Genomic DNA, 15,333 nt, shown 5'->3' on the forward strand with positions numbered 1-15,333 from the left:
CACAGTGCTGGCTCCTGATTGGGGCTCCTGTCTCTGAGGCTACTACCCATTCCTCCACCCACTGGGCCCCCTAAGCACCTCTCGTTCATCTCTCAAGTGTCATTCCTGGGAATGCAATGCTGGAAGCATGGCAGGCCCATCACTGAGCTGTCAGTGGAGGAGGGTGATTGACCGGTGTGCAATAGAGGAGGGCGACTGGCCGGTGTGCACGACTTCACCATTGGCTATAAGCTCTATAAGCCTAAAGGTCACTGTCATGACCCCAGGAACTTCTCCTCGGCTTTGTCTCACATTAGTCCTCAGCCTCCTACAGTTCCCAGGCCTCCTCCTTCAAAGGATGTCTTCCTTTCTCCCCATGCCCTGCCCTCTTCCCCAGCTTCTCATCTCCTTACTCTCTCTCCCAGGCTGCCTGGAGAAACTCAAAATTTCTGTGACACAGGCCTCTTGTACATTGCAAGTGGGAGTACACAATGGTTACAACCTCCATGAAGGAGGTGGGTAACAGGGGATAGAGCAATATCTATAAGAATCACAAATGCACAAGGACTTTGATGCAACAATCGCTCTTCTACGCCTTTGTCCAACAGAGGAAGCCCCATGTGGAAACGACACAAAGACCAGGACAGGCTTTGCAGCATTGTTTGTAATCGCAAAGGACTTTTACTTCTATCTTTTCTAATTCTATCTTTTATTTGTGTTAAAGGAATCTATTAGCACAATAGCATCCTCAAAGTGCTCATGAGGCAGCCCGCTGTAGAATGATACACTCCAATAGCCAATAGCTGTTATTAAGCAAATGAAGTAAGGTGCATAAGAATGTGAATAGTACACTCCAATCTGTACCCCAAAAATGCAGGGACTGTACATATGGGTACTTGTAAGGGTATGTGCTTGCATTTGCATAGACTCTCTGGAAGTCTATATAAAAAGTTTAGAGTGATTTTCTCTGGGGAGGGGAATTGGGTTGATAAGGGAGTGGGGATAGAAGGGAAGTTACTCTTCACAGAACACCCTTTGTACCTCTGTGATGCTGACAGTGTATAGATATTATCTATTCAAACAATAAATACTATTTTTAGATGAAAACATAAATTGCTGTTACTGTATGCTGTGGATCATTTCATTCTCTCACTTTCTCTCCCTCTGGAGGCTGGGCCCAAGAGGCCTTACCTTTGAGTCAATAAGGTCACCTAGAAGTGAGTCGTGTCTTACCCCTCTAAGGCTGAAACAACCACAGTCTCTGCATCTGTGTACGTGTGTGTACGTGTGTGTGCACGTGTGTGTGCGTGTGTGTGTGTCTGTGTGTGTGTCTGCGTGTGTGTGCATGTGTGTCTGCGTGTGTGTGTGCATGTGTGTGCTGCGTGTGTGCGTGAGCGTGTGTGTGTGCGTGTGTGTCTGCGTGCGTGAGAGATTGTTTTCCCCTTTCCTTCCTCAGCAGCAAGTTACCTAACCCCTTTATTGTACAAATAGAAAAACTGAGGCCCAATCATCCACCCAATGTCACCCAGTAAGTCATCCTCTGCGTGGCTCTGAATCCAGCCTCTGGGCTTTGACTTATGCTGTTCCCTTTGCTTCAATGCCCTTCTCTGCCGTTTTTACTCTTCAGGTCGCAGTGCACGCGTCCAAGAAGCTTCCCAGATCCCTCAGTAGGAAATGAGCTTTCAGTGTGCCCTGTGCATCCCTGTGGCTCCGTACAAATTAGCAATTGGCTCTTTACCTACCTGCCTTCCCCAACAGAGGGTGGACATTCCCTGAAAGCAAGGACTTGGTCTTCATCTCTGGAGCCCCAGGCCTAGTTCAGTGTGAAGCTTAGAACTTCAGTGTTTAAGACCTGAATAAATAAATGAATAAACACATGAGTGCATTAATTCCTCCATCTTCCAAAAACCTCGTTTCACTGAGCCCTCTCATATCACTTAACACTGTCTTCCTTATAGTGTAATTATTTCTGGGCATATCTGCAGTGGACACCTTCTTCCTACCTCCCTCCCTCTCTTCCTCCTTTCCTTCCTTCCTTCTTTTTTTCCTTCCTTCCTCCAGAACGTATCCTCAGACAGACAGATTCTGAGAACGTTATTTGAGCCCCTGGATCCAGCCATACCTAAAACTGAACTACCCATGGACTTTTCAGTCACATGAGCCAATGAACTCCCTTTTGTTTTGAAGCCACTAAGAGTTGAGTTTCCATTCTTCTCTGAAAAAGAATGTTGAGGAATGTAGTGAATTGGGAACTAATCATAATCCTGCAAGACACAACACCAAATGCCATAACTCGGAATGTTGAAATCCTGAAAAATCAAAATCCTGAAAATAGAATTCTGAAAAAATCATTTTAAAATTCGTTAAAAGACATTTATTTATAGATTTAGAGGGAGTTTAATTGAGAGACATATCAAAACATGTCAGGACACTTTACAGGTCACTTTCCACAGTAAGATAGGCAATAAAAATGTACACATTTTTGCAGGGATTACCAACCCGACTGTACAGGTGCAGAAAACAGGGCTCCCAGACCTCTATTAATAGAGTGGGGTAAATGATAGAGCCGAGATTTAGCTAGAAATTCTGCTGACTCCAAGCCCCATGCTTTTCCAACCGCCTTGGTGATGTTTCACATTTGTGGCAAAGCCATCACCTGTAGAAAAGTGTTCTCTGTCTGAGACATTTGTGAAAATGATGTTTTGTTCTCAGAAAAAAAAAAATGTACACATTTTTGCAAGCATAAACACTCAGGTACACTAACGACAGTCGCGCGAGTGTAACAGTTGTGCGCAGATGAACTGCATTCATGAAGAAATAGGTCAAAAAGGGAAATGTACAAATGCATATCACTAGGTTGTTAATTGTGTGCACCCAGCTTTCTAACTGCAGCCATCTGAAATACCACGACAGACAATCTGACTCTTTTGACAAGATCAATAGAAACTGCAATGGGTCACCACTGCATATACGGTCACCCAAAGAACCGAGATCTTGAGAAATTTTATCTTTCACAGATGCACATGTACAAAAAGGACTTCTCTTCATTTATTGAGGAAGTTTCAATGCTTTTACATACACGCATTATGCTTACAAAGTCCACGTTGTGATAATGCACTTTTGTGGAGTCAGATTTGCAAAAACGCATGAAACTAATTAGGACTCTCTAAAAGTCTCCACACAATTCCAGTATTGGAAATGATGTGAAGATGATATGAAAACTGTATTACAGGGATAGATTATGGGCAATTACACAGAGATAGTCCGTAAGAGCTGGCCAACTTTCACAATCATTCACTATATTTTGACGTCTTGCGTGAAAATGAAAAGCTGTTTTTTTCTTTCTTTTAGCGTATGGCTCTGCTTGGAGAATACATCACACTCATTTCCTATGTGGCACTGCTCTTTCTGAAACTCTTCTGTGATTCTATATACATGGCTATGAACCTTCCCTATTAAATGTTCCCATCTTTTTTTAACTTTTATTTTAGGTTTAGGGGTACCTGTGCAGGTTTGTTATACAGGTAAATTTCGTGTCACAGGGGTCTGGTGTGCACATTATTTCATCACCCAGGTAACAATCATAATACCTGATAGATACATTTTTTACCCTCTCGCTCCTCCCTCAGGCAGGCCCCAGTGTTTATTGTTCCCTTCTTTGTGTCCATGTGTTCTCAGTGTTTAGCTCCCACTTATAAGTGAGAACATGTGGTATTTGATTTTCTATTCCTGCATTGGTTCACTTAAGATAACAACCTCCAGCTCCATCCATGATGCTGCAAAGGACATGATCTCTTTTTTTTTTTAAATGGCTGTATAGTATTCCGTGGTGTATATGTGCTACATCTCCTTTATCCAGTCTGCCATTGATGGGCATTTAGGTTGATACCATGTCCTTGCTATTGTGAATAGTGCTGCAATGACACTGCAATGACACGTGCATGTGTCTTTATGGTAGAACTATTTATATTCCAAATTTTCCCATCTTCTCTGCCATGTTTTTTTGGGGTTTTGGACTCACAGAAATTCATTCCACACCCACTCATATACAGACCACAGATCTGGTAGAAATAATGCTGGTGATTAAACAGCAACACCATTGTGTAAGTGTCTTCTTATCCTACTGTGCACATAATTACTTTTGAACAGGTCAGTGATTTCACTGGCTTCTTCAGGCAAATGCAACTTTAATTCATGAAACGCTCCTAAAATGTCATCAACTGGAAGGAATGCCAATGCAGTCAAATGATGCTTTTTTATTTTTTTATTATTTTTTATTTTTATTCTTTTGAGAAGGAGTCTTGCTCTGTTGCCCAGGCTGGAATGCAATGGTGCAATCTCGGCTCACTGCAACTTCTGCCTCCCAGGTTCAAGCAATTCTCGTACCTCAGCCTCCTGAGTAGCTGGGACGACAGGTACATGCCACCATGCCCAGCTAATTTTTGATTTTTACCATAGATGGGGTTTCACCTTGTTGGCCAGGCTGGTCTTGAACTCCTGGCCTCAAGTGATCCACCCACCTCGGCTTCCCCAGAGTACTCGGATTACAAGTACTGGGATTACTGGGCCACCACACCTGGCCCGCATTTTTAAACTGAAGTTGTCGTTGTTGCCATATCTTGTGGCCAATCCACTCATCTGAATTTTCTGCCAAATGCAGTGGGCTGAATGAAAAAAATAAACTATATTGCTAATACCTTGAAATTCACTTTTAGAAGCTTGATCACACCTAATTCCAAATCTGTCAGTATGGTTTGAGGATTCAGTTGAAATCCATTTTCTTTTGCAAAGTCCACTGAATCTTCAAATCAGCATTGATAAAGTGCTTCACTTTTTCCAGTCATTAATGTACACATAAGTAGATACATTCTAGAAATTTCAGATCTAACAGGGACATGAATTGTATATAGTTTATCTTTTTTAAAAAACAGTCAGGACATTTTGAAAGTGCCATTCATTGGCGAAAGTAAAGCATGTGCTAGTTTTTCTGTTCGATTTAGAGTTAATGTAAGAAGTCTATCTTCTTTGACAGTCAAACCCCTTATCGAGAATAGCTCAGCTGGGTGCAGTGGCTCTGTCATTTCAGCAGTTTAGGAGGCGAGGCAGGTGGAATGCTTGAGTCCAGGAGTTTGAGACCAGCCTGGGCAACATGGAGAAGTCCCATCTCTACAAAAAATACAAAAAATACAGCCAGGCGCAGTGGTGTACGCTTATACTTCCAGCCTATAGTCCCGGAAGGCAGAGGCGGGAGGATCACCTGAGCCTGGGAAGTTGAGACTGCAGTGTGCCATGATCGCACCATTGAACTCCAGCCTGAGCGACAGAGCGAAACCCTGACTCAAAAAAAAAATAAAAATAAAAGAAAGAATAGTTCACCATGTAATGTGTTTTATAACACTGGAGGAAAAGACATCTCAATATCAGCAAGTGCCTTTGGTTCAGAAGGTCGCTGAACTGGTCGAACTCTTCTCATTCTCTGACGAAGGGCGTTTTTTTAAGGCAAGCATGGCGCTATATGGGAAGGGGCAGAAGTTGTACACAATTGAATAATTTGGCAGGAGAGCGTTCTTGTATTTTTTGCCTGTGTCTTCACTTCTTTGATATTTGAAATACTCTCTGCACTTGTACTTGGAGAGTGGTTGTGGTCTACACATTCTGCAAGTATATGTTGTCCATTTGAGTGGTTATTGCCCAGCCATTGCAATTAAGTGATATTCTGCTTTTGCAGCACCAATAATAACTCATTTTTAATCTTTTTTTTTTCTTTTGAGATGGAGTTTTGCTCTTTCACCCAGGCTGGAGTGAAGTAGTGCGATCTCTGTTCATTGCAACCTCCACCCCTTGGGTTCAAGCAATTCTCCCACCTCAGCCTCCCGAGTAGCTAGGATTATAGATGCCTGCCATCAGGCCCAGCTAATTTTTGTATTTTTAGTAGAGACAGGGTTTTGCCATGTTGGCCAGGCTGGTTTCAAACTCCTGACCTCAGGTGATCCGCCCACCTTGGCCTCCCAAAGTGGTAGGATTACAGGCGTGAACCACCGCAGCTGGCCCATTTTTAAACTTTTATCTTTTACCTTAAGTAGCCTTATACACTTCACTACCACGGCCTTTTTGAGAGGGAACAATTTCACAGATCCCTTCCACTGTGTTGTAAGAAACACAATAAAAACAAATGCTATTCTGTTTCCCTAATACCAAATCTGTATTAGTCAGCATTCTCTAGAGAGATAGAATCCATTGGATGCGCATGTAGACATATGAGAGATTTGTTAGGGGGATCGACTCACATGACTACGGTGGCTGAGAAGTCTTGCAACAGGCCGTCTACAAGCTGGAGACCCTGGGAGGCTGGTGCCATGACTCAGGCAGAAAGACCCAGGACCCAGGGGCCACTGGTGTAAGTCCTAGAGTCCAAAGGCTGGCAAGCCTGGAGTTCTGATGCTCAAGGCAGCAGAAAACTCTGTTCCAGCTCTCAGAGAGAGACCAATTGCCTTCTGTATTTGTTTTCTCCTGGCCCCCTGCCTATTAGATGATGCCCACCAACATTGAGGGCAGATCTTCCCCACCTATTCCACTCAGACCCACACACAGATCTCCTCTAGAAACATCCTCACATATACACACCCAAAATAATGCTGTACTAGGTTTCTAGATAGCCCTTCATCCAGTCAAGTCGATACCTAAAATTAAGTCCATAAGTCCACCCCTTGTCAACTTGGCACCAAGACACATCTCCAGAAACCATACCTAATTTCCAAATAAAGACAACAACAAGGTAATAGTTTTGTCTAACATCATGCAACCATCCCGTGATTGTGATTTTAGGGACTTTAGATATTAGAGATTTAGACTTCAGGGATTTTAATCTTTTGGGACTTTAACATTCAGGATTATCATGTTTGAGATTGTATCTTGCAAGATGATGATCCAAACTCCAGTGAATGAACACTTCCCCTTAACTGTATCGGAAAGGGTCTGATTTCCCTTCCTAGCCACCACGGTGCTGAGCACAGCATTTTGTACACAATAAACACTCATACGTTTTTGAAAAAAGAGAGCGGCAGACGCAGACACAGCCCTTACAGAGCTAGTGATGGAGGTGGGCAGACCCAAGCAGCACAATTCTTTACTGTATTAGTCCATTTTCATGCTGTGATAAAGACATACCCGAGACTGGGCAATTTACAAAACAAAGAGGTTATTGGGGCTGGGCCCAGTGGCTCACACCTGTAATCCCAGCACTTTGGGAGGTCGAGGTGGGCAGTTCATCTGAGGTCAGGAGTTCGAGACCAGCATGGCCAACATGGAGAAACCCCATCTCTACTAAAAATACAAAAATTAGCCGGGCATGATGGCAGGCACCTGTAATCCCAGCTACTCAGGAGGCTGAGGCAGGAGAATCTCTTGAACCAGGGAGGCAGAGTTTGCAGCCCAGATGTCGCCACTATACTCCAGCCTGGGTGACAGAGCAAAACTCTCCCTCAAAAAAGAAGTTATTGGACTCACAGTTCCACATGGCTGGGGAGGCCTCACAATCATGGCAGAAGGTGAAAGGCACTTCTTACATGGCAGCAGCAAGAGAGAAGAGTGCTTGTGCAGGGAAACTCCCCTTTTTAAAACTAACAGATCTCGCAAGACTCATTTGCTATCATGAGAACAGCATGGGAAAGACCTGGCCCCATGATTCAATTATCTCCCACCAGGTCCTTCCCACAACACATGGGAACTATGTGAGCTACAAGACGAGATTTGCGTGGGGACGCAGCCAAACCATATCACTCCGCTAACATTTTCCAGGGCCCTGCCCGGGTGCTGTCAGGTGGGCAGAGAGTAGCAACCCTGTTCACAGCTGGGGCATCAGGGATCTCAGCCACACAGCAAGTTAGTGGCACAACCTCGCCAAAAGCTTGGCCTCCTGGTTCAGTTCCCTTCTAAATCCTTTACCTATCATCCAGGAAGAACGCTGGGTTTGGACTGAGCATGCACACAATTGCACACAATACTCTGGACATAAACAAGAAAAATGGTAGTGGCGGGAAGTTGGTCATGGTTGGGAGAAGACAATTATCTTTTTTTTTAATCTCTGTAAGAAATAATAAAGAAACAAATTTGGATGGGTGGGACAGCCTTGTGGAACAAATTTACGAAGTTAGTTCCCAGCATGTGGCACAAGGTTCCTGAGTGTGTTAATGACTGTGAGCACTGCTGTGTTTGTTGAGTGAATTTTGGATGGTGGGATTTTGTGTCAGGGGTTTGATTAGCTGTGGCTGTCACCCTGTGAGTTAATAATAGGGCCGGGGCTCCCCCAGTCCTCACCTCCTGGTTTCTGAGGACAGTGTTGTTTCTGATACCCCAGGTGCATGTGCTCAGTGGCAGGAATTTTTGCCAGCTGTAAAATGACCAGGGTTGGGTGGCAGACAGAGGATGTTGGATTTAGGTCAGGGATTTGGTGGATTGGTGCTGCATCCATTCCAACCTTCATTACTGCAGAGCCTTGTAAGCTAAAAACTATATTTCCCAGACTTCCAGTGGTTCTGGAGGGAGGTTACCTTCCTGTTTCTTCACAGTAGCTACTGGCAAGCACCCCTGTATGGGTTTGTCTACAACAGTGGTCCCTTACAAATGTTAAGGGTTGAACTATGTCCCCCCTCCCCAAATTTCTATGTTTAATTCCCAATCCTCAACACCTAAGAATTTGACCTTATTTGGAAACGGGGTTGCCACAGATATAATTAGTTAATATGAGGTCAGACTGGATTAGGGTGGGCCCCTAATCAAATATGACTTATAAAAAGAGTACATTTGGAAACAGCACACACAGGGAAAACACCATGAGAAGATGAAGGCAGATATTAGGGTGATACATCTACAAGCCAAGAAATGCCAAAGAATGCCAGCAAGCCACTAGAATCTAGGAGGCCTGGAACAGATTCTCTCTCACAGCCTTAGAAGGAGCCAGTTCTGCCGACACTTACCTCAGACTTCTAGCCCCCAGAACTGTGAGATAAATTCCCATCATTTAAGCCACCCTGTCTGGAGTACTTGGTTACAGCAGCCCTGCCTGACTGACACAACTGGTCGCTGGCTTTGTGGGTGTGGCAGAGGCAGGAGTGGCCCTGGACGCAGCAGCAGCAGTGTGTTCTTCACATGACAGTGGAGCTCCCCCTCCAGAGTCCACTGCAGTCAGAGTTATCCAGCTAAACAGAGCCAACGGGATATATAGAGACATAGAAGAGGAGAGTTATCTCGGAAATTGGCTCACATGATTATAAAGGCCGGCAAGTCCCACGTTTTGCCATCTGCAAGCTGGAGGACCAGGAAAGCTGCTGGTATGACTTAGCCCAAGTTCAAAGGGCTGGAGCCAGGGGTGCCACTGGTGTAAGTCCCAGAGTCCCAAGGAGCAAGAACCAGGAGCTCTGATGTCTGAAGCCAGAAGAAGACAGATGTTCCAGCTCAAGAAGAGAGAATTCACCCCTCCTCCACCCTGTTGTTCTAGTCAGGCTCTCAATGGACTAGATGCTGCCCCTCTGCATTGGCAAAAAGCGATCTGCATTGAAAAGCGAATCTCTTCCAGAAACACCCCAACAGACACATCCAGGAGCAATGCTTTACCAGCTATCTGGGCATCCCATAGCCCAATCAAATTGATACATAAAATTAACCATCACTTCACTTCTGATGGCAGTAGAGGTAGCATCTGCCCTGACAGGACAATTTTGTGGTTTTCAAAGTCATTCCCAAGGGTCCTTTCTAGGGCCCGCTTCTCTAATTTTCCTAATTGCATAAGCTTCCAATTCCCTGTAGTAAATCCCTTTCTGCTCAAATGAGCAGGAATAGTTGCTTTCCTACACATGGACCCTGACTGGTAAGACTTGATTAGACAATGGACACTGAATTAAATTTTCAATTTTTCACAGTTGCCATACATAAATTCTAAAACAAAGTAAGCTGTCAAGGCCTTGTTGTGTGCCTTTTTAAAAGTGATAATTGGACTGGGCATGGTGGCTCACGCCTGTAATCCCAGCACTTTGGGAGGCTGAGGCGGGTGGATCACCTGAGGTCAGGGGTTCAGGACCAGCCTGGCCAACATGGTGAAACCCCACCTCTACTAACAATACAAAGCTAGCTGGGTGTGGCACCACATCTCTACTAACAATACAAAATTAACCAGGTGTGGTAGCATATGCCTGTAATTCCAGCTACTTAGGGGGCTGAGGAAGGCTGAGGGAGGAGAATCGCTGGAACCCAGAAGGCGGAAGTTACAGTGAGCCGAGATTGCACCACTGCACTCCAGCCTGGGTGACAGAGCAAGAAACTCTCTCAAATAAATAAACAAATGTGATAATTGCCTTTTCTTCTAATCGTTAAAAACAAGAAATGCTAAATGAAAATCAAGACAAAAATCAAATACAGAAAACTATAGTGAAGTAAGCCCAAATCACCCCAAATTCCCACCACCCAGAGATAATTTCTCTTCTTATTTTGTTGAACATTCTTTCACACATTGAACAGTGCATTTTACACACACAGTCACATGTGTTACCCTGCACAGTTCAGGGTGCAATTAGTGTGGCCCGGTTTTCCTCGAAACTTCAAGTGTTCAAGCCCCATGTGCTGGTGATAGCAGGAAGTCCAACATGCAGCCCAGCTGCTCTCTACAGGGTTTTCACTGCCTCCCTCTTACACACAGAGGATTCCCACACAGGCGTCTTGGAAGGAGGTGTCCAGACCCACGTGGTCCTGTATCAGTGCACTGACCATGGTGGAAGGACATGAATAACTGAGCAGGAGCTAATCTTGGTGAGTAATATTCGAGTTGTCAATCAGGTTCACTACTCCCAAAGCAGCCACAGTGGTGGAAGCCAGTGCTCCCCCTAGACCAGAGAAGGGCTCCAAGCCAACCACCCAGGGCCCTTCAATGCAAGCCTTTCCCACAAAGATTTGGGAGGACTAGGCTACACCATTGTTCCCCTTCCCGTAATCATTCTTCCCTGGCGATCAACACAAAAGGTGTGTTACATCCTTCTCTCAGGACAATGAGACAACTCACCCTCCCCTGCCATTCCCAGATATACTACCCTTTGGGCACTCCACAGTGACTTCCTGTCCTAGCCTATGTGTGAAGTAGATTAGGGAAGAGACAACACACAAATTCAACCTCCAGCAGGGCGCCTTGCTACTCTCACACTTACCCTCTCCTGACACACACATACATACACATCATTTGACTTAAAAGGGATTATACAATTTATCTTCTTCAATACCATGCTTTTTTTTTTAAAAAAAAAAAAAAAGAACAAAAACTCGGGCCGGGCACGGTGGCTCATGCCTGTAATCTCAGCACTTTGAGAGGCCGAGGCAGGCGGATCACAAGGTCAGGAGATCAAGACCATCCTGGGTAACACGGTGAAACCCCATCTCTATTAAAAATACAAAAAATTAGCCGGGCGTGGTGGCACGTACCTATAGTCCCAGCTACTCGGCAGGCTGAGGTGGGAGAATCGCTTGAACCCGGGAGGCAGAGGTTGCAGTGAGCCGAGATCACACCATTGCACTCCAGCCTGGGCTACACAGCAAGACTCTATCTCAAAAAAAAAAAAAAAAAAAAACTCAACTGCAAGTTGTAGACAGTTTTTTGTTTGTTTTGTTCTGTTTTGTTTTGTTTTGTTTTGTTTTGAGACAAAGTCTCATTCTATAGCCCAGACTGGAATGCAATGATGCAATCTCGGCTTACTGTAGCCTCTGCCTCCCAGGATCAAGTGATCCTCCCACTTCAGCCTCCCAAGGAGCTGGGATTACAGGCACACTCCACCATGCCCAGCTAATTTTTTGTATTTTTTATAGAGACGGGGTTTCACCATGTTGCCCAGGATGGTCTCAAACTCCTGGGCTCAAAAGATCCTCCTGCCTCAGCCTCCCAAAGTGCTGGGATTACAGGTGTGAGCCACCACGCCTAGCCATGTGAACAGCTTTCCATGATATGATGCTTTTGAGAAAATGGTTGGATTGCAAAGCAAATAATTATAGGCATTTCATCACTAATTGTCCATGTTCCCACCTCCCGCATACCAACTCTACCAACAAAAAAAAAAGTTTTATGTTCATTGAAGAGAACATATGGAGCTTGACTTTTAACTCAGGAGTTATGGGCCTTTTCAATATAAAATTGTTTCCCAACCAGCCACCTCTGAGCTGAGGCTCCTGGGTAGAATTAGTGTGAATTCAGGATTGGAGATTAGGGACAGGTTGGGAGGTGAGAAAAGAAAGGGTGAAGTAAAGTCCATAGGATCTCAGGGCTGGAAGGGTCTTGCCAAGTTGTCCAGCCTCTGCTTGCATTCCCTTAGTAACAGGGAACTCACCACTTTACCAAGACAGCTTGTTAGCCCACTTCATCCTTGGTTAGTTCCACTGGCTTAAAAAATATTTCCCATGTGGATCTAGATTCCATCTTCCTAAAGGTTCCAACTGTACCAATTCAAGGTCTTCCTTGATCACTCTGTAGAGAAGTAGAGCCGGCTCTCCCAGGGCCCATGAGTCCTCTATTCTCCTGGACAGTGTCCCCCTCCCCCTGACTAAACACACCATCTGAAAACACAGGACTCACCGATGCAAACTCACTCTCATACTCAGCTCCTAACAGGAACCTCTCTTCACCGCCCAAGAAGCCTTACTCATACATACCAAGCCGCAGTCTGTCGACCTGTTTTCTCCAGGAATGGAGGGATTTCAAGGCTGCCTCTCCCAGTCTGGAAAGAAAAGCCACTTCACAGAATGAGTGGTTCATAATGTAAAGTGTTCATAACTCCCAAGAGACAGTATGGGCGGGAAATAGAAACAGCTTCCAAATATTTGAGACAGATTTACGGACATTGAGTCACAAATGGCTGCCGTATACTTGGCCTTTTGAGCTAGTTTGGTGCCAGAACACCTCTCTCCTGATGTTCAAGGACCTGTCTCCAGGTCGCTTCAGTTCCTTGTCTTGACCTCTCGCAATGGCCTTTCTGCTGACCAAGCCCGTTGACTCATGGGTGTAGCCGACCAAAGCACTCGACCAGGTGCAGAGTTTTGGGGCATTTCAATGGTGGGGGTCTCTCCGTAGCTTGCACCGCTAGTTTTTCTGTTTGTTCTTGATGATGAACTCTCTACTGTTTATACAGTAGCAGAACTCACAGAAGCATAACTTACATTTCACAGCCTCCAGAGTGGACTTTACATAAACACGATGTTTCCGTTAGGCCGGCTTTATTTTCCCTCTAGAATCTGTCAGTGGTGCTTTGGAGTATTCGACTGGGCCACTGTGCAGGGGTGGGGAGTGGTGTCACAAGCCTTCCCTAACCCACCATCTCTGACCTGCACCCCAGGGCATGCACATGAATGGAATTCATCTTCTTGGTTTGGAAAAGAAGGGGATGACATTAGTGGTGAAACCTCCGTGTAGGGCTCTTGCACCGCAACTCTGAGTCATAGCTTACATCGATCAAGCACTCACTCTGAAGCAGGCTCGGGGCTAAACCTTCACAACCATTGACTCTGTGCTACAGAGGAGACAGTGATCTTCACAGAAGTTAGTTCCCAGAGGGCTTTCCCCAGCCCTACCGTTGGGAGCAGAGGGGCAGGGCTGAGCCCAGTCTGACCCGAGTCCTGCTCACACCTTCCTCCAGGACTGCACGGGCTACCTCGCCCAGCCCTCATGGCAATGCTGAAGGCAGGTGTGATTCTCGCCATTTTACCCAAAGGGAAAGGGAGGCACCAGGGGGAAAGGGAGGCTGGAAGCAGCAGACCTCACAGCCTGGAAGTGGCCAAGGCAGGAAGAAGCCCACCAGCCTTTCAACACCAACAGAATTCTTTCCTCAGAAGGAATGAGGGAGGGTGGAGGGGTAAGGACATGGCATTTTTAATCCTCCTGTTGGACTGGGAGCCTCTTAAGGTCAGGCACAGTGTCTGATTCAGCACCCCACTCCCTCGGGCCCTCAACTGGCCCCACTCAGGATGTCACAAGGCCCTGTGTGCTGCTGGAGGGGGTCCCAGGGTCAGTGACAGGCAGACCACAGCCTCTGGCCTGGAAGGAGGAGAGAGGGGTTGGCAGGCCCATCCAGGCTGGGGGTCTGTGGAACTGTGAACGAGGCCGTGAACAGAGACCGCTGGGGTCCAGCAGGCCTGGTCGCAGAAGGAAAGCTCTGCGCAGTGGAAGGCAGGACCGGGTAGCAGCCCCGGGAGCAGGCCCCGCTGGCCCCTGGGAGGAGCCCTCCATGGGCCTCAGCACGACACTCCTAGGCTGGGAGCTGAGGCCTGGTTCACGTGATCCCTTGATTTGTCTTTTCTGACCTTTCTTCACAGACACTCTAGGAAGCCTGGGGACACAGAGCCTGCCAGGGGAAGTCACACTCTCATGAAAGAGCTAGCCAGCAAGAAACTAGAACCGTGGACATGTAAGATAGGCACATGCGTGGCGAGTCCTAAGCGGGAAGCAAGCAGAGGGTGTGACAGAATACTGAGGGGGCCAGGGAATAGCTCTTCCAGAGGGGACTTCTGAGTCGGAGACAGGAGCAGGGGAAGGAGTGGCATAAGAAGCTCTGGGAAGAAGGTATTTTTGGCAGCGAGCAATGCAAGTGCAAAAGCCCTGAGGCATGAAAAACACTAAAGAATCTGTAGGAGGCCAAGGTGGCCAAGCAAAAGGAGAAAGAGGGACTCAGGCAAGAGATGGGCATTTCTCAGGACTGCGGTGGCAGGGAAAAGAGAGCCCCCGAAGGACATTCCAGACTCAAGCCCCTGCCCTGTGGCGACCCTGCCAGGTGGCTGGGTCAGGATCTTCCCTGTCAGGCCCAGGCCTCATTTGCATGATGATGGGAGTAGCTTCCCACAGCCCGGGCTCTCCTTCCCCATGTTCTCCTGTTCCCCTCAGTTCCCATCACCCAGATTCCAGGAGCCAGGACTGGTGTCTCCCCCACTAGAGGTTCCCAGAAAGTCTCAGAACTCCCGCTGCAGTCCTGGGACACGGGCTGGGGGAGAGGAAGGAAATTCTCACACAGCTTTCTCCCAGGGAGTTTGCTCTTGTTCCCAGGCTGACAACTGGCAACCCTCAGAACTCTGTTCCCCACCCCCTTCCTCCTCCTCCTCCTCCTCTCCCTGCCTCCCTCTCTCCCCTGCCCCCCTTTTCAGGCTTAATGACTTCCACATGGGCCTCTGGCAGCTGGAGCCAAGGCTCCCAGCATTGTCTGAAATCTCCAAATTTAGAAGAAATATGAAAATTGTCAACCACTCCTTCCTTAGGGGGTAAAAGCAACATTCAGCACCGGGGGCAGGTCAAGGCGAGGTAGTCACGTGGGGGGTGCCTGGGCCAATGGGGGGCCCTGG

At 46.6% G+C, this 15,333-nt stretch overlaps 1 protein-coding gene across 4 annotated transcripts in view; it reads right to left on the reverse strand.

The window, feature by feature from the left end:
• IL17B (interleukin 17B) overlaps positions 1 to 15,333 on the reverse strand; it is a 34,360-nt gene that overhangs the window by 17,258 nt on the left and 1,769 nt on the right. For 2 of the 4 annotated variants that reach the window (XM_054556047.2, XM_054556048.2), the window contains exon 2: positions 1,722 to 1,831. In XM_054556047.2, the coding sequence (XP_054412022.1) occupies positions 1,722 to 1,748 (27 nt within the window). In that variant the 5' untranslated portion in view covers positions 1,749 to 1,831. Of the gene's footprint in view, positions 1 to 1,721; positions 1,832 to 11,442; positions 11,565 to 12,583; positions 12,738 to 15,333 lie in introns of those variants that run through there. The other 2 variants (XM_054556046.2, XM_054556049.2) reach the window with 2 other exon arrangements.

Source organism: Pongo abelii, chromosome 4 (genome assembly GCF_028885655.2).
Source record: "Pongo abelii isolate AG06213 chromosome 4, NHGRI_mPonAbe1-v2.0_pri, whole genome shotgun sequence".
Lineage (NCBI taxonomy): Eukaryota > Metazoa > Chordata > Mammalia > Primates > Hominidae > Pongo > Pongo abelii.